Source organism: Terrapene carolina, unplaced genomic scaffold (genome assembly GCF_002925995.2).
Source record: "Terrapene carolina triunguis isolate 2854851 unplaced genomic scaffold, T_m_triunguis-2.0 Scaffold96, whole genome shotgun sequence".
Classification (NCBI taxonomy): domain Eukaryota; kingdom Metazoa; phylum Chordata; order Testudines; family Emydidae; genus Terrapene; species Terrapene triunguis.
The window spans coordinates 68,861,941-68,889,722 of NW_020664447.1; the positions used below are offsets into that span (position 1 = coordinate 68,861,941).

At 40.9% G+C, this 27,782-nt stretch overlaps 1 protein-coding gene across 1 annotated transcript in view; it reads right to left on the reverse strand.

The window, feature by feature from the left end:
* Window positions 1–390: 390 nt before the first annotated feature.
* The window catches only part of GALC (galactosylceramidase), a 61,063-nt gene continuing 33,671 nt past the window's right edge, over window positions 391–27,782 (reverse strand). The window contains exons 8-17 of the mRNA XM_026651508.1: window positions 26,090–26,245; window positions 23,680–23,804; window positions 22,563–22,690; window positions 20,569–20,658; window positions 18,888–18,977; window positions 17,288–17,432; window positions 14,653–14,833; window positions 9,036–9,199; window positions 7,692–7,768; window positions 391–3,151 (exon numbers count right to left, since the gene is read on the reverse strand). Of these exons, the coding sequence (XP_026507293.1) occupies window positions 3,008–3,151; window positions 7,692–7,768; window positions 9,036–9,199; window positions 14,653–14,833; window positions 17,288–17,432; window positions 18,888–18,977; window positions 20,569–20,658; window positions 22,563–22,690; window positions 23,680–23,804; window positions 26,090–26,245 (1,300 nt within the window). The 3' untranslated portion in view covers window positions 391–3,007. The remainder of the gene's footprint in view (window positions 3,152–7,691; window positions 7,769–9,035; window positions 9,200–14,652; window positions 14,834–17,287; window positions 17,433–18,887; window positions 18,978–20,568; window positions 20,659–22,562; window positions 22,691–23,679; window positions 23,805–26,089; window positions 26,246–27,782) is intronic.

Sequence of the window (27,782 nt, forward strand, 5' to 3'; positions counted from 1 at the left end):
AACTGCCAATGAAGCCAAAAGACATTTGAAGACACTCTGCATTTTGCAAGACTAGACATTAAAAAAACTTCATACCCTTAGCTAAGTGCAAAGGCCTTAAAGTGTATCCTTGCTCCAGTTAAGTAAAAATATTGTTTAAAGAATATCACATCAGGATTGCAAGCACTAACCTATAGGGATCTTCTTGAGAGCTTTGTAAATGAAGACTGTTAAAAGTCTTTCAAAGTTGCAGTAGCAAAATCTTCCAGACCAGTTAGCCTAATGACAAGCATCCTTATCAGGAATCACAAATGAAAGATTATCAATCCTCTCTCTGAAGGATACTAAGATGCATTTACAGAATGGCTCTGCACAAATGAAGGGTTTTTTAAAAGTGTTTTATTTGCTCATTTGGAATCATTAGTATTTATAATCAACCATGTAAAACTGTCCCTTACTGAAACACTTAACGGCTTATCTGCTATCGCCAAGTGCATTACAGTCCATTCAAAGGGAAAGAATTACAGATGTATAAGATGACTACACAACAAAACTTCAGTAAACATAGTATTCACAATAATCTAAAACATTTTAAATCCCTTAACTTTAATTTTATAAGTTAACATAAAAACTATACTCCCAACAATGTACAACACATTTAGTCCATAATGCAAAAACAGTAAAATTGGTTAATTAACTAGTGCAAAAATGTAAAAACTGTATTCTTTGGAATAATTGCATCATCAGTGCTGTTCCATCACCCACGCATATACACCCTGCAGCTAATAGAGTTAGCTAGAATTGCTGCAGAAATATCCCATTACGAACAGATATCTAGTTCTGCCAAATTTAAATTTCTCTTGTAACTTGTTCATTTACAGACATTCCTCAAATAGGTGTCAAACTTTAGGGACCCACAAGTGGCCTGACTTTGGGAAGTGCTGAACATCTGCAGCTCCCACTGACATCCCTCTGGAAATCAGACCACTTATTTAGGTATCTAAATATAAAGTTAGGCACCTAAATCTAGGCCACCCCAGTCTGAATATTGGCCTAGAAATTCTCTCTCATTTATCAAATAAAAACTAACTTGCTTACTGCCCATGACAATAGTTAAAAATCACTTTAAAATTTATTGTTTTCAAGGTTAACTGAATGTATGAGACTATGTATAAAGGCTTTTGCTAATAGTCACAAGATGCGTCAGTAATTGCTTAGGAAAATAATTGCTAGAGTGGGATGTAAGGATGGAATTCTGAGATATCTTTCTCCAAAAGCTATTTGAAAAATGCTCTGCATTATCCCGTTATCTTCAAACTGCAAAATACCTGTAATTACATTATACCTGTCTTAAGCGACCATTCAGAACAACCAGTTGCTTAAGAATTAGTCTTCTAATAAAAGTGGATCAGAACTGTGCTCAGTATGTTTAGAGATACTTTGGGGCAGTCTCTTAAGACAGAAGATTGCCTAATAAATATGTCCTTATCCAGGTTTCAAGTGTGTTATCAACTCTGGAGTTAGATTCTTGTCTCACTGGATTTCCTGAATTAAAACAGTGAAATTTGGTAAGCATTAATCAATTAGGAGGTATGGAAAGTTTTCCCTTCTAGTATGTCATCTTGTCATGCATCTCGTTGAACTACCAAGTTATTATTTCCAAACTGAGCCGAGCAGAACACGAACAAACAAAGGAAGAAAAATGCAGGAGTCTACAGAACCTAGAGTAGCAATATATGAGAGTCTCGCTCTGTACTTCAAGACTCACTTATACATTCAAGAATAAATTAACTCTGCAGCTGTTGCAGTGACTTGGAAAGCCAAGGAATGACAGCAAAATGGAGAGGGTTTTTTCCCCCTGAGGATTTATAGCATATAATTATACTTAATTTATTCTCTGTTTTAGGATAGAGTCCCGTATCATAAGTGGAAGATGCTTGACAAACCTTTTAGGAAAAGAAGCACATTTTTCACATATTAGCTACTTCGGAGTCCTGCCCTGACATAAATGGAAAAGTTTACAGTTGTCAACATCCAGTGAAAGATAATTTCTGCATCTCAGAATGGGGTCTTTACTTATCAGAGACCATTGAGTAGCTGAGTGACAGCTGTCTTGGGTGTAAACTCAAGAGGAAATCTGCTCATCTGTACTTCAAGAGCTCATGACCATATTATCTAAGCACCTCACCAAATTAAGAGACCCATCTTTCCCCTCCCTCCTGGAAAAGCAACCAAGATAGTGCACAGAAAGGAGTGGGGATATCAACAGCTGATTGTATTACAATAGCTCATTTGCTACTTTGTCATTAATGACAGAGGTAGTTTAAACATAAGGCACTTCCTAAATGGCCAAATCAACCATAAGCTGTGTTTGTACTCCAATGTACAGATTACAGCCTCAAAATATATATGTCTAAAGGCTGGTATTGCAGGTCTCATTTACAACTGGGAGAAGTAATTCAAATGCACTTGCAGTTGTGTATTCCCTAGCCTCAGACTATGGCAAACATCTTTCTATTGTAACAGAATTAAGCACTTTGTTGAAAGGGGAATTTGGGAACAGTAAACGTGACCCTTTAGGAATATGTTCACTAAATTTAGATGTTTAATTCTTAGTTGGAGGGTGAAAGGAAAACACCAGAGCCAGGTAAGTGTTAAAACTGAAGCTTCTGAGGTCCTCTACATACTGCACGTTAATTTCTTCAAATGGCTCACAAGTGAACTGGGGCATATTCAAGAGAGTTTCAATCCATGGCTCCTGTTTGCCATCTCTAACTTAAACAAAAACTTATCTCTGAAAATTAAAGGGCAAAATCCCAGAGCATCCTTTCGATTAAGTCACAGGCATGTGTAACACATACCTACTCAAGTACATTTCTAACAAACAGTAATAAATAAGGGTGGAATTTAGAACGCTGGCCAACAAATCAACCACAAAATAGTATTTACAAGTTATCTCCAAAGTTTGAACTGGCTCCGATTCAAAGTAGTAATAAAACAACTGGCTTGTCTTAGTATGCCAGCAACCTCAACTGGCCTCAACGTGAAAATTGTCAAACTGTGCGAATTCAAAGGAGCGTGTTCCAATAGCCGCCCAGCCATGGCTTGTCTCAGATAAGGTGACGTTCTCCCAGAGAGGATAACCATTGAGCAATCCTGAGGCAGAAGAACCCTGTCCAAAGAAAGGGAAGAAAGTTTAACAAATCCAGTTATCAGTTTAACACACTAGACCTGTCATTAGGGGTTGACTTTCCCTATCTCATCTACAAGATGTTGGAGGCACTTGTGAAAACATTAGCCCTTTATAGTGCTTCAAGTGCAGTTCTCTACTGAATAGCAGCTAAAATACTGCATCATAGTGTTATGTTTATCAGCTCAGTTAACTCCAAATCAAATACATTTATAGTTTGCATGTAGAGATGTATTTCCCCTACGCTCCAACCTTGCGAAATCAACCTAGAATTTGAGAGTTAAACTGGGTTTTCCTCTTACTTCTGGTGATGTAAGAGTTCCGCTAGGCAAAATCTGCCATTAGACTGCCCTGAGCAACCCCTATTGTCGTCAGTGGATTTGCATGGATGGAACTAACTGAAATGCCAGACACAAGGAGGAATAGAATCCAGCTCACTCTCTCAGAGCTGTGTTAGCTCTCCAAGGTTAACAGGAATCAAAAGCTCCGTTCCTTAAGTGTAGTTAGAACTGTATGCACTCATGATAGTAATTAAAATACATTTTTACTGCTTTTGATTATGATGGTGCCATTAATACAAAGTAACTTTCAGTGTAAACATTTTAAGTAGCAATATTACTATCTTCCACTAGATAGCAGTAACAAACAAAAATACGCACCAAATATCAGAGTTTATATTACACTTTCTAAGGCAGGGGTAGGCAGCCTATGTCATGGGTGCCAAAGGTGGCATGCGAGCTGATTTTCAGTGGCACTCAGACTCCCTGGGTCCTGGCCACTAGTCCCGGGGGGGCTCTTCATTTTAATTTAATTTTAAATGAAGCTTCTTAAACATTTTAAAAACCTTATTTACTTTACATACAAAAATAGTTTAGTTATATATTATAGACTTATAGAAAGAGCCCTTCTACAAACGTTAAAATGTATTACTGGCACGTGAAACCTTAAATTAGAGTGAATAAATGAAGACTCGGCACACCACTTCTGAAAGGCTGCCGACCCCTGGTCTAAGGGCTGCTATAACCGAAGGCAAGAGCTGCAGAGGGATCACTGAACAGAAGGAAAGAGTGGTCCAGCAGGGATTATCCTCTTTGGCCACTATTAGAACTCTTTAGAAGGAGCTCCATTTTTTCTACCATCACATCAACTAGGAGGTTGCCTGGAAATATTTATCAATTACAGGAACATGTCCTAGAGGTAGTTCCAAAATGACACTGACAACCTTCTCTCTACCACCCCTATATCTGTGTACCTCACAAATAGCACTTTTTTACCCTCAACATCCCTGTGAGGTAGGTGTCATTATCCCCATTTTACAGACGTGGACTGGGGCATGAAGATTAAGAATCTTCTCTGAAGTCACACAGTCTGTGGATGAGTGGAAACTGAACCCAAATCACTCCAGTCCCAGTTCAGAGCCTTAACCCCAAGATAATCCCTTCTTCTCCAACTCTAAAAAAATTAAGATGAACCAAGAACACCCACAAAGCAATGTGCCAGTCTTACAGCAAACATGCTGGAATGTGGGCAACTAGGGGCATAGACTTAGTATGCAATTTAAAAAAAGGTTTATCTCAATTCAAGCCTGTGCTTAACTGGTCTCAGACCAGGTGTGATGGCAAAGTTTACACAAGGGCAGGAAATCTGGTTTTAGAAGTTCCACAGAAAAGCATGTGACATCTGCTTTTTTAGTTACATGAGTCAACACCACACAAAGCTGGCTAGATATGAATATTTAAGGAGTTGCTGACAGTGGTCCTGGAGGTGATGGAGAAGTGCTGCCAAATTATGGCTAGAGACGGTATGCTATGTAAAATGGTAACATTCTTAGTAGCGATGCAGAAAAAGACAACATATTTAAATAAATATTTCTGCTCCAAACCCAAAAAGAAATGTGACTTTATTTTATGAGGAGGAGAATGTACTTTCCAGTCTATTTGTAACCGAGGAGGATGTTGGACAATATCCACTAAGGATAAACATTTTAAAAATCAGCAGGCCTGCATAATTAGCCCAAAAGTCCTAAGAGAGATCTCTGACCCACTGACGTTAAATTTGTTTAAGTCATGGCAAAGTAGGGAGATTCCACAGGAATGTGAAAGTGCTAATGTTGTGCCAATATTCAACAACTTTCCAGGTTCACTCTCAGGCTCCTTCTCAGCAATTACTTCCCTCTCCCTCAGCTCCTCCATTACTCCTGACTTCCCCAAGCCTTTGCACTGCTTCCAGGGGTGCAGGAAATACATCTCTGTATTGTATTTTAAATGAATTACTACTCAAAGTTCTGTATTAACTTGCCTAGTAAAGAATCCATTCACCAAAAAACATTTCTGACTCTCTTTTGTTATCTGTATTGTTAGACACACTTGCTGACAGGTAATTTGAAATAAATTACCAAAATAATTGAAACTGGCATGATTATTTTGTGGTATTTTGACAAAATAAAATATGAAGAATTTTGCAAAATTTTAAAATAAGCAGGAGTAAAAGCAGCAGGGCCCACCATAACAGGTAGCACTGTAGATCTGCACCCCGGTTTGCCACACACTAATTTACCATATACACATGATCTGAGAGGTAACTTGATCGCAGTGGATAAGTACCTTCACCGGAAGAATACACTAACTACTAAAGGGCTCATCAATTGAGTGGGCAAAGGCATATAAGAACCACTGGCAGGAAGCTGAAGCCAGACAAATTCACATTAGGCAGAATTTTTAAAAAACAACAAAAACCAGGGTGATTAGCCATTAGAACAAACTACCAAGGGAAGTGGTGGACTCTGCATCTGTTGATGTCTTCAAGTCAAGTCTAGATGCCTCTCTGTAAAATATACTTTAGTCAAACACAAGTTATTGGGTTCGATACAGGGGTACTGGGTGAAATATAAAGGCCTGTGGTATACAGCAGGGCAGACTACATCTCTGTACCTAGTGGAATGCGGTATCACCAAAAAGCAAAACAAAGTTACTTTAACTCCACTAGGACTTTATGCAAAGCACAGTCTAGGGGGTGTTACAGCTCATTCCTGGGAACTAAAAACTGCAGCGTTTAATCCCAATGTTCCAACATCTCCCTCTGTGGTATTGCACTGATCATTTCACCATTTAAGTCCTAGGCAGACTGTGAAGATCTAAAAAGGATCTCACAAAACTGGGTGACTGGGCAACAAAATGGCAGATGAAATTTAATGTTGATAAATGCAAAATACACCTCTACCTCGATAGAACGCTGTCCTCGGGAGCCAAAACATCTTACCGCGTTATAGGTGAAACCGCGTTATATTGAACTTGCTTTGATCCACCGGAGTGCACAGCCCCACCCCCCCAGAGCACTGCTTTACCGCGTTATATCCGAATTCGTGTTATATCGGGTCATGTTATATCGAGGTAGAGATGTAATGCACATTGGAAAACATAATCCTAACTATACATATACAATGATGGGGTCTAAATTAGCTGTTACCACTCAAGAAAAAGATCTTGGAGTCATTGTGGATAGTTCTCTGAAATCATCCACTCAATGTGCAGCAGCAGTCAAAAAAGCGAACAGAATGTTGGGAATCATCAAGAAAGGGAAAGATAAGACAGAAAATATCATATTGCCTCTATATAAATCCATGATACACCCACACCTTGAATACTGCGTGCAGATATGGTCGCCCCATCTCAAAAAAGATATATTGGAATTGGAAAAGGTTCAGAAAAGGAAAACAAAATGATTAGGGGTATAGAACGGCTTCCGTATGAGGAGAGATTAATAAGACTGGGACTTTTCAGCTTGGAAAAGAGGTGACTAAGGGGGGATATGATAGAGGTCTATAAAATCCCTAGTGGTATAGAGAAAGTAAATAAGGAAGTGTTATTTACTCCTTCTCATAATACAAGAACAAGGGGCCACCAAATGAAATTAATAGGTAGCAGGTTTAAAACAAACACAAGAAAGTATTTTTTCACGTAACGCACTGTCAACCTCTGGAACTCCTTGCCAGAGGGTTTTGAGAAGGCCAATACTATAACGGGGTTCAAAAGGGAGCTAGATAGATTCATGGAAGATAGGTCCATCAATGGCTATTAACCAGGATGGGCAGGAATGGTGTCCCTAGCCTCTGTTTGCCAGAAGCTGGGACTGGGTGACAGGGCATGGATCACTTGATGATAATCTGTCTGTTCATTCCCTTTGGGGCACCTGCCATTGACCACTGTCAGAGGACAGGATACCGGGCTTGATGGACCTTTGGTGAACATAAGAACGGCCACACTGGGTCAGACCAATCTGTGCCTCAACCTTGTACAAAACAGGATTAACACTTCACTAGGGTGTTGTGAGGATTCATGTTTGTAAAGCTCTTTGAAGATGTAATACATGAAGTATTATCATTACTTTGACTATTACTAACTGATGCAATCACCAATTGCTACTGCACAGTCAATATCCCAGGGTGCCCGTGTGCTGTATTTTAAGGTGATCTATGTAAAGAATATTTTGGTTAATTCTTGTGGCTTTCGATTTGCATCCTTACCTTGAGATTCAGAGTGAGTGTGTGCCATACTCTGGCTCGCACACCAGACATTCCTTTCATCAGGACTTCCTCTCCAGCTGAAACACATACACGATATTAGTGGATAACAAACAATTCCAAATCCCATAGGCATAATAGGGACCTTCCTTTTCTTGGCTTGATATTTAGCACCTGATTTTCAGAGGTGTTGAGAACCTGCAACTTCTACTCAAGTGTGGAGTGAGGAGAGACTCCAAATCCCTGAAAAAAAAAGTCAGGCCCTTAGCAGAACAACCAAGTCATCCTATTAGGCTAGCCAGACCATTTGTCCTTCCATTGTTTCATCCAAAATAACAATAGCAAGTGTCGGCAACAGAGCAGTTGTCTCTGTTGACTTTAAGTCAGTTGAGTTAACCCAGGATATGGACCCTTTCACTGGTAGGATTTTGACCCAGGTTAATAGTAAAGTTAAAAAAAAAGTTCTGTCAGCAATATGGTCATTCCACTGAAGTAAGAGAGCAATCTCAGTGCAGTTCTTCGTTTATGTACTAAGTATATGCCAAAATCGGGTTTAATACATTCTTAAACAAAAAACTGTCATACCAGTATGGGTTTAAACTTTTGATTTGATCAGATGAGCAGGTAAGGTATGATCAGAACTTTGATAGGAGACCAGACAGTCAAGTGCTACAGAAAGTAGTGTTAGTGTGCTATCTATTGAATCATCTGTTCAGTTTTGACTCACAGGAAAGAAGGCTAAGTGATAAAATACTCTTTTACTGGAAATATCTTCTAGGTGAGATAAATAAAACTACTTTAATGAATCATAAGTAGACAGGACGTCAGTGATTATTCTCCCCTTGAGTAGGGATGTTAAATCTAATGACCTTGCTAAGTTCCAGTTTGAACCACATTTTGTCTACCAAAATTCTCCTTGTTTCAGCTGTATAATTTCTTCTCAAATCCTATCAAACTGATTGTGTAGTGTTGCTGTATGCTATCTACCTACATTCTCATACCACATCCACCACCCTGGTATCTAAACACGTGCATGGACGTCATCTTGACAAAGGCATCCTACATCAATTAATTTCAATTATTCTAAGCATACAGCACAGACAGACAGTGATAACTATCATCAATAAAAGAAGCCATGTACTTGTCCAGGAGCCTGCAGGCATTATCTGCAAGGATACAACTCATTACAGGACAATGGGTTTATAATGCAAGTGCCATCTATGAAATTAAGCATCCTGCATTTTCTCTAGCTTTTTCGTCAAATCTCCAGTTGGCTTTATTTCAGGTTAGATATAACCAAGTGTCAGCCCTTTAAAAGGGTTTGTGTATTAATAATGAGATACTTACAGAGATCACCAGTGACCCGGTAGGTGCCATCTGCAAACACCCAGAAGAAGAGTCCTTTGCTACATCGAACATATATCCCGCCATTGTTTACTCTTCCTGCAATGAACACACCACCGTTGCCCAGGTGCTCTATGTAGACATCACAAGTTATCGTCACATTTACCCTGAAAGAGAAAGTTAACACTTAAAAAAGAATAAAGAAAGGAGCATAAAGATGCTTCCCTACTATCCTTAAGTCTTCTCTGTATAGCTTGACAGCCATTTCAATGGCACACATTGGAGGAATAAGTATTTTTAATATGAAGAATAAGTCCTGCAATTGCTATCATCAATGGGAGCTGCACAGCTTTGGCAAATTCCACCAAATCTCTCAAACCTTAGTCTAGAGCAGAGGTCTCAAACTCAAATGACCACGAGGGCCACCTGAGGGCTAGTTTATTGGCCCAAGGGCCGCATCACTGACACCACCCCCTCGCTGCCCCCAGCCCTGCCCCCACTCCACCCCTTCCATGAGGCCCCGCCTCTTCCCACCCCTTCCCTGCCCCCATTCCAACCCCTTCCCCGAAGTCCCCACCCCAACTCCGCCCCCTCCCGGCCCCCAGAGGGTGCATGAGGGGTGTGGTGGGGGCTCAGGGCAGGGAGTTGAGGTGCAGTAGGGGTTTGGGGTGCAGGCAAGGGGCACAGGGTGCAGAAGGGGTGTGGGGTGCAGCAGGGGGCTCAGGGCAGGGAGTTGGGGTGCAGGAGGGGTGTGGGATTGGCAGGGGGCTCAGGGCAGGGGGTTGGGGTGTGGGGGGCAGCAGGGGGCTCAGGGCAGGGAGTTGGGGTGCAGGAGGGGTGTGAGATTGGCAGGGGGCTCAGGGCAGGGAGTTGGGGTGCAGGAGGGGTGTGGGATTGGCAGGGGGCTCATGGCAGGGAGTTGGGGTGCAGCAGGCGGTTGGGGTTTAGGCAGGGGGCTCACGGCAGGGGGTTGGGGTGCAGAAGGGGTGTGGGATGCAGCAGGGGGCTCAGGGCAGGGGGTGGGGGGCCGGGGGGGGGGAGGGGGGGGGGGTCCGGGGGGGGGGGTTGGGGGCCGGGGTGCAGGAGGGCTTCGGGCTCCGGGGTGGCAGGCTGCCAGCCCCGGCCCGGGAAGTAGCTGGAACCATGTCCCTGCGGCCCCTGGGGGAGGAGGACGCAGGGCTCCGCACACTGCTTGCCGCTCCTCCTGGTACCTCCCCCGAAACTCCCATTGGCCGCGGTTCCCCGTTCCCGGCCAATGGGAGCTGCAGGGAAGCCAGGGCAACACATGGATGGAGCCCTCTGCTTCTCCCCCCCTCCCCCGGCCGCAGGGATGTGATGCCAGCCGACGCAGGGCTCGAGGGGGGGCAATCCCGTGGGTTTAGTTTGCCCACCCCTGGCCTGGAGGTAGGCCGGGTGGGGCAGGCGCAGGCCGCAGGAAATAGCCCCGTGGGCCACATGTTTGAGACCCCTGGTCTAGAGGAATGGAATCAACCCCAATATTTCAGGTCTTATTGTCACTACAAAAATGAAAGATTAACCTCTATTTCTACAGAGCTTTTCATACAAGCCAAGTATAAGGAGACCAAAGTTCAACTCTCAACAGACTCACTGTATGATCAGGGGTAAATCACATCAACTCCCTGTGTGTCAGTTTCCCTAGCTGTGAAATGGCTATGACACTTACCCAGCTGTGCAAAATATTAAGATTTATGGATAAAAGCACTATGGGAGTTAAGCATTTGACCATTGTGATCACTTAGGGCTGGTCCACACTACCCACCTGATTCGGCGGGTAGAGATTGATCTTCTGGGATCGATTTATCGCGTCTCATCTGGACGCGATAGATCGATCCCAGAAGCGCTCCTCCGTCGACTGCGGAACTCCTGCTCGCCAAGAGGAGGAAACGCTGTCGACGGGGGAGCCTGCCTGCGCCGCGTGGACCCGAAGTAAGTAAATTTAGTTAGATCTAGGAAACGTCGACTTCAGCTACGCTATTCTCGTAGCTGAAGTTGCGTTTCCTAGATCGATCCCCCGCCCCAGTGTGGACCTGCCCTTAGTCTGAGCTGTATAACATAGGCCACAGAACTTCCCCCAAAAATTCCTACAGCATTTCTTTTAGAAAAACATCCTACCTTGATTTAAAGATTGTCAGTGATGGAGAATCCACCATGACGCTTGGTAAATTGTTCAAATGGTTGACTATCAAAAACAACCTTTATTTCTGGTCTGAACTTGTCTAGCTTCAACTTCCAGCTATTGGTTCATGTTATATCTTTTTCCCTGCTAGACTGAAGAGCCCATTATTAAATATTTGTTCCTTATGTAGATACTTACAGACTAATTAAGTCACTCCTTAACCTCTCTCTTTATTAAGCTAAGTAAATTGAGTTCTTTTAGTCTATCACCACAAGGCATGTTTTCAAATCCTTTACTCATTCTTGTGGCTCTTCTCTGAAGGTCTCCAATTTATCAATATCCTTCTTGAATTGTAGGCACCAGAACTGGCCCCAGTATTCCAGGGTGACATCCTGGTGTACTACAAAGCAGTATATTTTTCTGCAGTTATAGTATAAGGATAAGCAGCTTACAGTGTAAATTGCACTACACCTTTACACAGTACCAAGATACTTTCTGGCTCATTAAAAAAAACCCCACAACTCAAACGGTTTGAAAACCCAATATGTTTAAAACCTGAAGTGCCTTAAGATAAATGACATTAACAGAGATAGTGCCTCAAGGCCACACATTCAGCAAACTTCCACTATTCAGAAAGTCTTGTTAGTGTACGCCTCACCCCTCAAGTCAGTTGATAAATACATCTGAAGGAATATCTGTTTTTTTTATCTCCTTCTACTGGAAGATATGTCTGATGCTTGGCTCTTTTGTAACACTGTTAAAGGATGGATAAGTTTCTCAGTTATACAGTTACTCATTAGATACAGGATTCAAAACCAGCACTTATAAATACTTCAGCAAAAAGCCAATAGTACCGAGAAATTGGAAGTGCAAGCCCACAGTACAAAACATCAAGCAGACAGAGACCCTTTTCTCATGTCATCAGTTAGACTGCATGCAAAAAGCAAGGAGGAAACACAGATCTATCCAAAGCTATTGCCACAGACCCTGGATCACAATGGTCCACATGGCCATTAGACCAAATAAAGAATGCTGCTGGGAAGCAGAGCATTAGGAAGCACTCCAGGAACAACAGACAACACAAAAAGAAGTTAGTGACTTGGAAGTAGAACTGAGATAGATCTACTGGTGGCTGTAGCTAAATCCCCCACTCTATGGTCAAGATGAGGTTATGGGCTGATTCAACACTCCACCTCATCATTTCAACAGCAAGGGATGAGGACAGAGAATATCAAAGGACAAGTACCTCAACAAGGCTAAGGCTAGACTTGAACTGGGAATGAAACAAGCAAATCAAAGGGGCACTAATTAGATGCAACAGATATGTAAAAGTAGTGATTATCAGGCAAACATTCAATTGCTCAGACATTCAACACACGAGAATACGAGGTTGCTAATCTGTAAACTCCTTCGTTTTCAGTTTAAAACTTTAAAAAAATCCAGGGTTTTACACACAAAAAAAGCATTATTTTTCCCCCCGAATTTCACTCTACTTTTGTATCATTCAAATATAAAAAATAATTGTTTAATTAGGAAAATACATACATCTCATACAATGTATTGTATTACAATAATACATTAGTCTGTGTGTATATGCAAAGCTGCCTGTTGAAGTAAGGCTGTGTATTAGTCTAGAAGATGCACACAATAAACAAACAGGCATGCACACAAACTCTGAAGTGCGTGCACATCTGAACATACTGACGATGTCTCATGCCCACCATGTACACATTTCAAGCTGTTAGCAGATAATGGTGTAAAGATTTGACTCACTAAAATGAGAAGGCAATGAAAATCTGTATCAAAATGTTTCAGAACACTAGGAAGTACACTGAAGGACTTCACATAAGACAGCGAGGATTTATAAATATTTAAAATATTGGGCCCAATTATTAAATGTAAATATTTATAGGCTGATAGTTCTAAGTCTACAAAAGTATGTTTATTCAAATGAGAAGTTTTATTTGGGGATTAGAGATATATTTTCTTAAACTCAGAGGTGGCATTGTGCTTTGAGTTCTGTTTTAGTTCTGCAGCAAACTACATTGCATTCCACTCAAAACATTAACCTACTGAATATTCCCCCTCCCCATCCTTCTGTTCGCCAAAATGAACCCTGATATTTGCCCAGAAAAATTAATAGTTTTTTGCACCCAATTTTCAGCTGCTTTTGTTGTTGTAGTAACAAACACCAATAAATTCCTGGGAAAAATTAAATAAAATAAAAAATGAAAACAAAGAGTCCTACTAATCTGAGAGGTCAGAACAGTAACGTGGAGGAGGAACATTTTTGACAATACTATGGGATAAACAGATACTGACAAACACAGAGAACTCAAAATGCCCACAATTATTTTCCACACCACCCAACCCTTGCACAACTTTGATTCTGCATCCCCTATTTTCTCTAATTAGTCATCGCATGTAAGCCAACAGACCTCCAACTCAAGTGTAGAGTCTCACTGGAGTCTCCCAGTTTATCAGGTTACTAACGTACTTTGACTAACCTCACTGACGCATCCACAGCCATCTTTACCTAAACTGCAGTATTCCATGTGCTCTATAGATCAAGTCAGTGCAATTTTTGGGACTGGCCAGAAGATGGCACCACAAGACCAATGTAACCAAATGAACTCTTTCAAATTTCTGTAACATCAAACATTTGAATTGACATTACAGATCACAGCCAAGCTTGACCCAAAGCTTTTGCATCTTAAAGTCATCATACACTCTTCCCCATTTGGGCAACAGATTTTAAGTGGAATCATCCAGCATGGTTACAAACACGTGTACAGATATTTGCACTGGAATCACAAAAATCTGACCTCTACCTTAAAATTAGATTTGTGTTTACAAGCTGCCACTAATTTGGCCTAGAATTTTTTCAGCATTCCAAATCAAAATCATTCAATACTTGGCATTCAGAAAGACAGATATGTACACTCAATCTATCCCAGGTGTGGATTAGTCTAGATACAAATTAGCTTTGGAATGAAAATTCAAGACACAAGCTGCCCAGTGAGAGGGCATGGGATGCCACATGCATGGGAATACTGGGTTAAAATTAGTCTTCGAAGGATGAAATTTTTAAAAGTAAATGTCAGTAAACATTGATTTCACCATGCACACACAGGGCAGTGAAAAATATTTCCATTAATAATTGAAATTTACAGATAGGCAAAGAAAAAATGCTACTTGACTTTTTTTTTTTTTTTTAAAAAGAGTTTAAGGATATTTCTTTGTATATTTTGACACGTGCTGTTGACAATTTGTCTTAACAGTTACAAAGCTTTACCTTTTTTAGTCTCACTGTCTATTAATAAATTGTCTGACACCCTCCCAATAAATTTCCTGCAACTTGAAAATTTAAATAGATAAAAAAGTTCTTAAAAATAAACATCGATATTATCCATCAAAACTACAAAAAAAAAAAATCCTAAAAACTGAATTCTGCAAAGCCTAGTTAAAATGGATTCGACATACCATTTAAAGTCTCCTATAATGCTGATGGCCTGGTCTGCATCAGAAGCCCAGGTGATGGGTCGCTGAATCACCACCTGGCGGAGTGTGAAAATGTGGTCCCCTGGATCAGAAGTGTTGACAAAGTACTCGAATATCCCAGTCTGATCAGCAAAATATGGAGCTTCACTAAAGGGCGGATTACCTATTCAAAGAACAACAAATCCAACAATGAGGGTTAGGTTTATTTCTTTTACTCCCACACACGCTTCAGGTTTTCAGAAAGTTCTTTTCAAAAATATTCTCCATATTTATAATTTCTTCCATCGGCACATCTGTGCTTGAGAATCAACAGCAGTGCAAAATTAGAGTGGCTAACTCATACCATACAGTTCTTGCTGGTTCCAATATGGCCTCATTGACTGGGCGTGCTATTAGGCTAGACCCCATGGGCTATAGAATGTCCAAGAGCTTGTATTGCGCATCCTGGACCTCATCTAAGGGGATCTGAAGCTATTCTGCTACTGTCTGAAGTAGTTTTTAGAAATGTTTATGGTCATCTAGACTAGAGGACAAGGCAAGGATGAAGCAATCACCTCATCGAGCAAGGAAGAAATGTGTTAGCACTAGTGGTAACAGTGGATCTGGTTCATCTTCCTCCTCTTCCGTAGGTTAGGAAGGCTCCAACAAATCTCCTGAGGGAAGGGGTGGTATGATTTCCCTACTGGCTCACACAGACTCTGGTTCTTGTGTATATGGGTCCCATGGTCCCCAATAAGGTCAATATGAGGGATTGAAAGTAGGCTGTGATGGTCACCAAGACGCAGAGTACCATTGGTCCAAGCGGGTGTCCCCACTTAACCAGATGAGACTGGAAGTAGGAGGCTCTCAATCCTCTGTCCAGACTGAACTCCCTCAGCGGAGAAGAAGATGGTTCCACTGGAACGTTAGACTCTCTGGAAGATAAGGTTGGGTCCGGTTCCATTGGTGGTACCAGTGTCAGGAAACCGTGGCTAGTGAATGGAATGGGAGATGAGATTCTCCCTGGCATTAGAATCTTGCTGGAGAGGGTCAGTCCCAACAACAAAGGGGATTGCGAGACCAGGAGGACAAAGATACAATACGGTGTGGGGTTAGACATTGGAGCCTTAGATGGCTGAGTCTTGTCGCCCCGTACCCTTGGAGTCTGCCTAATAAAGCTCTTAGTAATCTGTGGTTCCTTCCAAGGCTGTGACAGTATCACTGGTGTTAGAAATTCTGACCGCATGGTTATTGCCAGTACCAACAGTTCACAATATTTTGGCTCTCAGGGCTTTCTGTTAGTGGTACAGAGGTGTAGATGATGGGGGAGCAGTGCTGAAGAAGACTTGCTCTTATGTGCCTTTTGATCATGGTCATGAAGCTTACGAGGATCTAAGTCCTTGTGTCCTGGGTGAAAAAACTCATCCAACCTAGACATGATCAGGGAGGGATCCCTTCTCTTAGATCTAGGAAGGAATCCACTCTGATGTTTATGAAAGTGTCTCTTATTAAGGGTCCTTCGTTCAAGCTGTTACTGCTCCTGAATCAGACATAGAGCTAGAAAACACAATGCTCAACGTCTCAGGCTGATGTACAGGAGGATGGGTCTCGGTGGCCTGGATCCAACTGAGGCCTCATAACATGTTCCAGCAGGTGCTTCCCAAGCCAGAGTTCTCATGCCTGCCATGTTCTGCAAGGAAAGGAGCAGCTTATACCACACTTAGTGGAGACAGGAGCTTCTCTAAGGCAGCAGAGGCAACTCTGGTGGTTATTGCCGATCAAAAAGGAGCGGAGGGCAAGGGACACAATTCTTAAAGCCTGGGAGCCTGGGCATAATCCAAGTCCCACACCAATGAATCAGAGGTTTTCCCAGAATAGGGATCCTAATTAACTAACTACTTATCAAACTATGAAAACTATTAACAATAACTAACAATATAAAAAACAAATATTTACAGGAAAGACTGTCAAAGAGGATCAATTCCAGATACTGCAGTATTCTGACTCAGGCCATGTGGTCGTAAGAAGGAACTGGAGAGGCGTCAGTCGGGACTGCTAACTCTTTGGTATAGAGCACAAGGGGAACAACTGCGCAGATGCAGACCAGTGGACACCACTTGCTAGAAATCTAGTCTCAGGCACATGCATGCACACCCACAGTGGAATACACATAGGAACCCGCACTTGAAGTATTCAGCATTTATACTCCAGGGCAGTCAGTAGCAGCCAGAAGGCTATACTATGTGTGATGTATTTCACTCTCTCACAGACCAGCTGAAGGGCTTGTCTACACTTGAAATGCTACAGCAGCACAACTGCTGTAGCACTTCAGTGTAGACACTACCTACGCTGATCGGAGGGGTTCTCCCATCGGCGTAGGTTATCCACCTCCCCCAAGAGGCAGTAGCTAGGTCAGAGGAAGAATTCTTCCTTGACCCAGTGCTGTCTACACCAGGGATTAGGCCAGTTTAACATCACTCAGCAGTGTGGATTTTTCACACCCCTGAGCGATGTAGCTGGGTCGACCTAACATTTTAGTGTAGACTAGGCCGTACTAATGCAGATTATTCATCTAAGCACCATAGCCCTTCTGCTCTCACAGGCAGCACAGAACTTAAGAAATTATGAGTTGACTTACGAATGTTGAAATCATCCTTGTAATTTGAAGGAAAAGGCTTGGACTGAGGAGGATCTGGGTAAGTGCCTTTCCGGCCTGTCATGAGGGTAGTTAACGTGTAGACTTCATCCACATCCAGATTTAAACTGAACATCCCTTCATGTACCTGTAATGAAAGAAAGCACAAGCTAAAGAAATGCAAGAGGCAGCTAAAGTGATCACATCAGCAAGTGCCAAAATAATGCAGCATTGCCTTTAACTTTCCGAGTTAACACCAAAGCATACCGTGTTGCATCAGTAGGTCTAATTTCCCTATAGGTATGTTGAGCTTTACCCCCAAACTCTGTACTTCACTCCATCCTCCAGTTAACTGTATCACTGCAAACTACCTATAAACAAGCTAATGAGGCACAGCCCTGTTTGTCCATTCTGAGCATGAAAGACACCAGGGAGCTTACTGTGAAGAGGGGAGGCAGCAGTTGGCAGAACAGAGATCATCTGGAAACACTCATTTACAACAGAATTTAAGCAAGGTCACATACTATTGAGAACAGCTTTTTTGAGAAGTGGTATTTATCGAGGCAATCAGCACCCAGTCTGCAGAAGCTTCTCTGTATTCTCATGTTCCCATTACTTGGGATATAACAGATTCACTGGCAACAGGGGTCCCTCTTCCCACACATTACTTCTAAATGTGTGGAGAGAACATCATTACAGAGAAGCAGCAGGTCCTGAAGAGGACATTGGGTCGAGGCTGTGAAGATAGGATGTGGGGGGTCCCAGCCAGAGAAATATAAGGCCTTGACTCTGCAAATCCCTGAGCAACAGAGTGCAAGATTTATGCAGTCTAGCACAAATGCAAATGTCAGGGACACGTAGGTGGGTGTAAGCAAGTTTAAGTGTTGCACTGAACAGTAAAGGCTCAGATCCACTGTGCACCTACTCCAGTGCTCAAGTGTACAGGGTAAAAAGGGGCAAGACCAGGGGAAAGAACAGAGTTTCTTTCTGAGTAGATCATTATGCTAATGAATAACTTAGCTACATCCTCCTCTCTCAAGATTCACTCCAGCTACCATGAAAGAGTGATGTGGCAGCCATGCAGCAGGGCTCTCACTAACAAGAGTATCAATGTCACTTGAACTCAGCATCCTGCTCAGCACTTTATGATTACACAAGGAATACTGTACACCTACATCATGTGGTGTCAAGCCCAAAGAGCCAAATTCTTTTCTCACACTGGGGTACAGCTGAAGAAATTCCACTTTTTTACTTTGCACCTATACATGTAATGTTCCACAGCTGAGCTGGATAGGATTAAACCCCTAGTACATAAAATACAGAATGGCCAGAAGTCTTTGAACAAATCAGAGGTGTCAAAACCATTTTTATCTGTAAGCCAGGTTTTTCTTCCACTCCCCCATCAGTCACCCAGAACAACAAAATGGCAAGGGTTTGAGGTAGGGTGACCAGATGTCCCAATTTTATAGGGACAGTCCCAATATTTGGGACTTTTTCTTATATAGGCTATTACCCCCCACCCTCTGTCCTGATTTTTCACACTTGCTGTCTGGTCACCCTAGTTTGAGGAGAATTAACAGTGATCAGTAAGTAACAAACCCACCTTTACAGGAGGAAGAGGATGGAATAAGGTGGAATTTGCAGATTTGAAGCCAAGCTTAGTATACCACATTTTCAAGATTTTCACTTTATGCTAGGAAGAAACATTAAAAAAAAAAAAAACACTTTCATAAGATTCTTCTTTGGAAATACTGAGGATTTAAAGACATTTAAGTCTGTTTTAGTGAAACATGTTGGGTGGACAGCCCAAAAGACAACCATTATTTGCTTATCCACAGAACAGGTATAGCATGGGCAGTGGCAGCTCACAATTCCCTCACATCTGTGGGTCTCTGCCCCAGTACACAGGAACAGCTTTTATGAAGAGGGAATTCACTCTTAATAGCCCATTGAATCCTTGGCTTCCGTCAAGAATGCCAACAAGATGGCCAATTAGTGCCAACTGTGATGAAGGTTCTGATACAGACATCTACCTCCAGCAGCTGGGCTTAGATTGCCTCATTCATTTCATAGAGCTATCTGGATAACTAATTGATCACAAGTTTTGATCACTAGTGCCTGGGCCTAATTAGAACCACTGAATAACGCAGCTGATGCGTCCTAGCGCTACAGGAATGTGAGGGCAACTATAGTTCTATTACTTAAAAACAATCATTCAACAAAATTCTAGAGTTTGAATTTAGTCACAGTGAAGTTAGCAAGAGAAAAATCTAGAGTTAGAGACGTGGTGTGTACACTGTTCCTACAGGATATCTTATACAATTTTCCTGGCAAGCCATATGGCATAAGAGCAGTACCACTTGGGGCACTAAGGGAGGCTGTGTTCCAAGAGCAATGATTGAGGGCTGCTCGTAAGTCTTTTATTCCATTATTCCAGTGGTGACTGAGGCACTATTTGCCCCAGCAACACAGCAGCCTGTACAGCTGTGAAGGGAGAGGAACCAATCCTACTAGAAATTAAAACCTAAGAGCGTTCAAACACTTTCGCCTTCTGATAAGTAACTCCCCAAATCTGCCATTTAACAAAGACTAGTTACTGTGGCTATTGGAGCATGGCTCACGTTTTTCCCAGCTGAGCTGCACTCATCCACCCACCAAGAGGTATCCAGACTACCTTTTCATGGAGCAGAATGTTTAAGCTGAAACATAGTCCTCTCTTTTTCAGCAGAATAGCTACAGGAGGAGGTAACTGAAACTGTTTCACAGAAGAGGATTTGTCCCCATTAAGTGAGTGTTAAACATGCCCACAAGGGAGGGAGAAAGTAGTGGATTTCTCCTCTCCACGCCACCAAAAGTATTTTCAGGAAAACATTAAGGAAAAAACAGTAACATTCTTTGAATGCTTTTTGGAGTTGGGGGAATCAGTTTTTGGTAGGTGAAGGTGATCATAGTGTAACAAATCGTTCTTCTGTGAATACAATAATTATGTAAGTCTCTTATATACCTTATAGAATGAGAATGACAGTGCTCATCTTTCATCCCCCGAAGTATAGACCTCCACCACATAAGTTAAAGGAGAACTTTCAGCTTACAGTAGTAGTCAGTCCCTTATCCATTATGTGGCTACAATTTTAGAAGACAACATCACTCACATGCACAAAGCCAGTTCATTAAGCAGTGACATCTCATTTTGTTATAAGCCCAGTGTTCACGTATCAAACGATATGCAGCAGCCTGATGTCCCTGAATACATTTATATGATACATACACAAATATTTACTTACAAAGGATCCTTTGAGGTAGAAAGTTGCTTTCTGAGGTGACACAATGAAGGGAAGCAGTGGAGGCCTGATACACTGAGAGTGGCGATAAGTCTGGAAAGAAAATGAATGGAACAGATGGGAACATACATCACTGAAATCAGTCATTTGCCAATTTTGATGGGAGTCAAGATCTCCAAGTATGAGCCAAAAGCTATAAATATTAACAAAATGGTAACAAAAGGGATCAGATAAATTGGTTTGGTTCCAAGTTCACTGCTATTTTGGGGGTAATGGAAGTTAGAGTCAGAGAACAGTTCATATTTTTATTTGGGATGCTGCTTAAATCAGCAATGTGACAGGATGCCCAGGACTCCTTGCCAATCTACTGGAACTAAGGCAATTAAGGAGCTGGAGAAAGAACTGATCACACCCTTCACCAGTAGGACTAAAACACACAAAATTGATTTGCGTGAAGATGAGACCAAGTTAAATGAACTCTGCATCCAGATAATAAATCTTGCAGTAGTTTGATTTCTGCAGGAATGATGACCAAGATTTTCTGAAATGATGCTTTTTGGGTACCCAATTTGAGAAGCCTTAAACAAGCGTGATTTTCAGGGGTGAAGGGTTGCTCAGAACTCTCTGAAATCAGACCCCTTTAAAGTATCTCAAACTGGGCCCAAAAATCCCAAGTCACATTTAAAAAATCTTGGCTCTGATACTTCTTGCAAGACCTGCATGTGGCCCAGAAAGAAAAAAAAAAAAAAAAAAGCTTAAAAAATTCTAACACCTAGTCCTGCTTCATCTGTTGTTCCCTCTCACTATAAACTTTCTATCTTTTTCTGGGATATTCAAGCCCTCCGCCTGATTTTAAAATATTATGCCTACTCAATCAAGGAACTCACAATACCACATGACCAAGGCCCTTCATTTTCAGTTTTTAATTTATGTAAATCTTCCTGGGAATTTATCAGACTTTATTACAAAATTAAAAAAAAAAAACAAAAAAAAACCACACACAGGTGAAAAATCAGTGCAAAAATTAACTTTACACACAGTTTGCTGGGTGAATATTGGGGGCGGGAGGACAGAACAGCAACAAATAGAGAAAAGTAAAAGAGTATTGAAAGTAAAAGCAGTTTAATGCTATGGTTTATTTCATGAACTGTACATTAAATACACATATGCATGCACATGCATGTATATATATATATATCTTCTACGTTAACTTAATTTAATAGATAGATGTGTTTGTTAATAAGGTAGTCTAATATAATATACTGTATTTTCTTCACAATCAGCATTTTCATGTACTAACGTGATCCAAAATTCAGGTGAAAAAAGAAAGAAAGAAAATCACTAAAAGCCAGATAATACTGGAATAACCTGGGAATTTTTCAGTATAAAAAAGGCAGTAAACTGAAAATGAAGGGCCTTCCCCATGACCAACCACAACTAATCTTCCAAGACCCCCATCACCAGAGACTGGTGAGGAGGACTGTACTGACCCTCAAACCACCACTGAAGAGGCTGGTGGACATTAGTACTTGTTTAAAAAAACAAAAAAAACCCACACACATTATAAAATATGATAGAACATGCAGAGTAAATATTAGAAACAAATATTTCAAAGCCCAAAGATGCTACTGTATCTATACAGTAAAAAGGCTGGAAAGCTCTCGTTACATACTGAACTTGTTAATGTGATTTAAGAAGTAAAAGAATAAAGTGCCTATAAAGGCTAAAACTGTAGTAAATACTTTATTCATCTAACAGTTTTCTACTGCACTGTGTCACAAGTTAAGCCTGCGATACAAGACTGACACACACCCTGATTTCCAGGAAGATCTACATAGCTGTACCATCCAAGCACAGGCAGACAAGAGAAGGAGCTCTATTTGCTCTCCCTGGCAAAGCTGCAAGCGACACGTACATAATGAGTTTCTGCAAGACAATTTTTTTCAGAAAAATCCTCCTAAATCTCTACTGCTTTGTTGGTTATTGGAGAACATTACCATAGTTTCAATGATGATAGTAAGGTTGCCTAGGCCATCGGTCAGAGCTACATAGCTGCCACCGTCTTCCAAATGTCCATCCACCTGCAGGTAGTGCCAGCCAGGGTGGGTAAACTGGGTCGTGTGTGCTGTGCAATAGTGAAAAGAAACCAAAAAAAAAAAAAAAAAAAAAGGGTCAGCATTCATTCCAGGAAGGTCATCTTGCTACCATTTTGTAGCTTTGATGCCACTCGTTTTACAACCATACCACTTTACTTTGAGAGAAATCTCCATAGAATTTACAAGGCATGACTTCTGGCTAGTTAATTGGAAAGAGACCAAAGAATCAAGAAGGTGAGTATAGCTGATTCTTATGTCTGAACCCCTTGCTACATGATACATTTTTCTGTCTGCAGATGAATAGCAGAAGATCCAATATAGGGGAACTTCACATGATCCTGCCACATAGGGGAAGGGGCAGGTCACCAACTCTGCAGAGACAAGAAAAGGTTATGGGTGGACCAGAGGGTGGCCACTGGATACATATATACATAAGTTTTTATATACTAGACAGACAGTGCAAAGTGATGGTTTACAATCTCAACCATCACAAACAGAACATAGGAGTACTCCAGTTCTGTTTTCTTTTCCTCCCTCTCAGAACTCGAGTACCCAGATATTTTGCAGATAAAATAGAAAATAAAAATCAGGCACAGAGTCCTAGGTTTTACAGAGGTTTTAGCTCAAAGCCCCTTTTTTTTTAGAAACACAAAAATGTTACAAAACCCAAAAACAGTCGTTTGCGATGAAAACTGAGAGATCTTTAATAATGGGAGCCATGAACTACATTGATGTGATTCTTGTACGTGTGGCACAAGTCAGATCAGAGAACCAGATCTCATTCCCTGTAAGGATTTCTTCCTGCCCCCATTCTAGTTAAAATGATTAAGGGAGAGTCTTCCAGTTGCTAAGAAAGTAAAAATGTTCAATAAAAGTATCCAATAAAAAGTGAACATAAAAGAAAATTATTAAACACCAAAAATAGGGGACTTTGTACTACTTTAATTTAGCATAACAAAAACAACCCAGAGTATTGTATTGTCTATACTTTATAGGTCTATCTGAACTTTTTATTTACCTGTGATCCAGATGGGACCTTCCACTGCATAATAGCCACTCCATGGCTCTTGCGCTGTCATTAATCCATCTCGACCAAAGGGCAAAGCTTCATAATAACTAGCCACCAAATTCCAAGCAATGGTGCTGGAAAACAGTTTTGTTTTTAAAGTCACAATAGTTTTGAGTGCAGAGAATTTAACAAAATATTTCTGATAGTGCTGAGATTGAACACCCATGTGTGTCTGCATAAACTAAATATTCCAATGGAGCTCCTTCCTTTGGCAGATATTAAACAATGTTGATAAGAACAGATAGTAGATAATGTTTTCACCTCTCAGTGGTGGGACGTACAGAATGTGGCAGCTCTGCAGGTATCTGTGTTTCTATACTTGTGCACCTAAAGAAAGTTTAGGAAGACTAGCAAGACTAACTTGACTAGAAAGTATTGCAAGATCCTTAGTATCTGCAACTTGCACATCCTAACCTCAGTTGCAGTGGAGCCCTTAATTAAAGCATCCGTTTATCAATTTATGATATTTGCTCAATTCATCACATCAGGTCTTTGGGAAATTTGAAGAGGAAAAGTCAAGCACTTGGAGTTTATATATGAAGAACTTTTAAGGCTATAATATGGTTTTAAGCACTAGTGAAAAGAGCTAAATGAAGTAACTTGTGGAATGAACTCTTTTTACCCACACAAAACAGACAGCAGCAGCGCAACCTTTACCCCACATTGTCCTCTCAAGGAACCTCAGTCATTAAAGGAAAAGTTCTCAGTACACCAAAAAAGCATTAGTCTGATCAACTACTTTTGAAAAAATTAAAGAAACCCAAAAATCAAGAGAGCTTGTTAATAAAAAGATCCTACATCTTATTCTCAGATTGGTACATTTGCATGTATCAAATTACAGTCCCCATTTGTGATGGCATACATATCTAGTCGCTGCTGCGGGCAAACAATATAGTTATTCTTTTAGTACCCCCTGGTATGTGCCAGTACCTAATTCCCACAAGTGGTCATTATAACTGTGTGCCACTGTGCACCTGAATTTTTAAAAAGGGGTCCTAAAAAGTCGACAAAAGAGATGCTCAGAAGAAAACTTTTTGCTTTGTACACTAACCAACTTGTTCTATTTAAATTTTCAAGAGCTCCAGCTTGGCTAACAGGAACTACAGCAAATTTCAGTTCTAAGGCATGTAGATAATTAGATAGTAGCCTGTTTTCTGTAGAAAGGCCAACATGGTTTTATTATTCAATGGAAACCAGATATGGATCTGCTTGTAATACTTGATGAATATTGTGTGTTGATGTGGTTATTGGGATGTTTGCTGTATGAATATGTTGGTTTAGTTTAATAGAGGACTGTAAGGAAAAAACAAGCAGAAAGGGAAAAAGAATGACTCAAGATAAGACACTACTCAGCAAACACTTGATAGCTTTTTAGAGAGCATGCCATGACTAGAGCAGATTGGAAATCTTCCAGTGGATTGTTTTACTGTCTGAACATGCCAATTCATCGACAGTGAATCGTTTCAAAGGATAAGGCAGATTTTGACCAACTTCCATTTCAAAAACAATCATGAAGCATTTTGACATCAAAATGGAATGTTTTGAAATTTTAGGAACCAAACATTGATTTTTCATTTTGAGATTCCTTCTCATTTCAATATTTTATATTATAAACATTTTTTAATTTAAAATGTTGAAATCTGAACAAAACCTTTTGATCAATCCAACCTCTTTCTCCACCCACCCACCCCCCAATTTCATTTTGTGGGAAATTTCCAACTTTTTTGGTTTTATTGTTTTTCAGAACAGACTTTCCCACAAAACAGTTCGCACCCGCCTCTAGCCAAGACAGGAAAAGGCCTGGGAACCAGAAAATCAAAAGAAAAGAACTGTGGCAGATTTAAAACAGAAAAATCTCTCAGGGGGGTTAGGGAGGGGCGTAAGGGGGAGTTGTTCAGCAGAACCAGATGAAAATGCAGGTACCTGCTGGAGTATGTCAAGTTAGGCCTCCCTAGGTTATCATCAGGGGATGGTAAGCCTTTAGATCAGACAGATGTGTGTTGATTGTTGCTATAAAATCCTCCTCTCTCTCTCTCTCTCATGTGTTTTCCTACTCCAAAACATACACTTTTCTCTTAAGGATGCTATTTTGTCACCACTGTCAGACCCCCAAAGGAAAGAATCACAGCTGTCCAAACTCAGCTGGACCTGCTGGGTAATCATGGTTGAAACACAGGATACTGTGGCCCACAGTCTGGTCTAAAAGTGGTCAAACTGTGGAATTCCAGCCAGAAGTAGTAAAGGCACAAGGCCTGTCACCTGAGGGGTGCACTCAAAGAGACCAGAGAAGTACAGATAGCCTTGTAACCATGACACTATGCTGAAGTTATGGAAATAACTGACTGCATGCAAGACTTACGAGGTCATATTTCCATTCACATAGTTCTGGTTCAGGATCCGAGCCCAGCAGCCTGCACCCACTTCATCATTGAAAGTGCTATAGTCTTCTGAAGCCCACAGTTTCTTCTGAGTTGCTAAGGCACTAGCCACTGTTTTTGTTCCAGGGTAATGAGCCCTGGATAGTATTTCAAAAAAAGGACAGCACTTAACACAAGAAAAGCAGGAGAACTCAAGACACATTCAATTATTAGCTCAAAGCACAAACAAAATGACTGGTGCCAAAAAAAAAAAAGTCATATGTGGATTTCACTCCAGAGAATCGTACTAGTTAGATCCAGAAGAGAGCTACAATATTTAATAATTTAGCCCCATCTGTGCCAATGAAGGATTTTTCCTTATAATGTATTCTGATGCTTTAGCAAGTCTAGTTTTAAATATCAAATGCAAATCAGGCTTTTTATTCCATATCCCAGGGTGCACATTTTTTCCTGATATTCAGCATTAGTGCCCTCATACTTTTATCCCATTGCTGCTAATTATACCACCTTGTACCACCCTAAATAAATCCTCTCCTGGGTTTTTATGACTTTCACATACTTACGGATTAATAATGCTGCTTAGCACTGGGTATCTTCAAAGCCCTATACATACAATGAGATCTCCCCTTAGTCATCATTTAACCAAGCTATTTATGCTTACTCTTATACTCTTTCCTCAGAAATCAAATCTTTGAATTTTCAGCAAGTATGTTGTTAAAGCCAAAAAGAAAAAGCATTGAAAGTTTGGAGCAGCTGCAATAAACTGAGGTTATGTACAGAATATGATAGGAGTTCTGCTTATTTCTCTTTGCCAGATCTTTCCTACCCCAATGGAGATATTTGTTCTCAAAGAAGACCTTTTGTGCTCAAACTGGTTTGGTTACCACTGATTCACTAATACAATTTCGTCTTACAACAGTTTCAAAGGCTCTTTTTCAGACAATAAGGGGCATTTTTAGTTTTCCCTCAGATAACAGAGTAACCAACAAGGAAGCAAACTTAACTACACACTGAAAACAAAACCATAAACTCTATAGATAGAGGGCTGAGAAGGGTCCTTAATATTAGTCTAATATAGAGGCAGGAGGAACCTTGCTGATTTGTGGGCAAGGGAAGGGAATAATATTTCTAAAACAAAGAAGAAAGAATTCAACTAAGTGATCTGTTTTCCTTTAAGAGGAGTATGGACCATCTCCAAATACGGTACTCATTCACGTATAGCTTTACTAAGCTAATAAAGGCATAATACAGTGCTCATAAATACGTTGAATATTCATCCCTCTGCTGTTAGGCTTACTGTATACACGTTCAACTCTTTTTGGTTTGGAAGCAAAAATGTAAGTGACTAAAATTAACTTTGATGCTTCAGTGATTAGATGAAAAGCATAGTTTGTAGAGACAGATGTAAAGCAGAGAGGGAGTAAATGTGCACTTCTATGCCCCTCTCTCTTGAAGGCTCTCAAAATGCTTTACAAACATTAATTATTACTCAGCACCCCTGGCAGATACTATCCCCATTTCACAGAAGAGGGGGGAAAAAGATGCAAAGTGAGTTGCTCAAGATCACGCAGGAATGCAATGTAATAAAACAGAAGCCTGGGTATTGGTTTTAACTACAAAGACCAAGGTGTGTGTGTGTGTGTGTGTGTGTGTGTGTGTGTGTGTGTGTGTGTG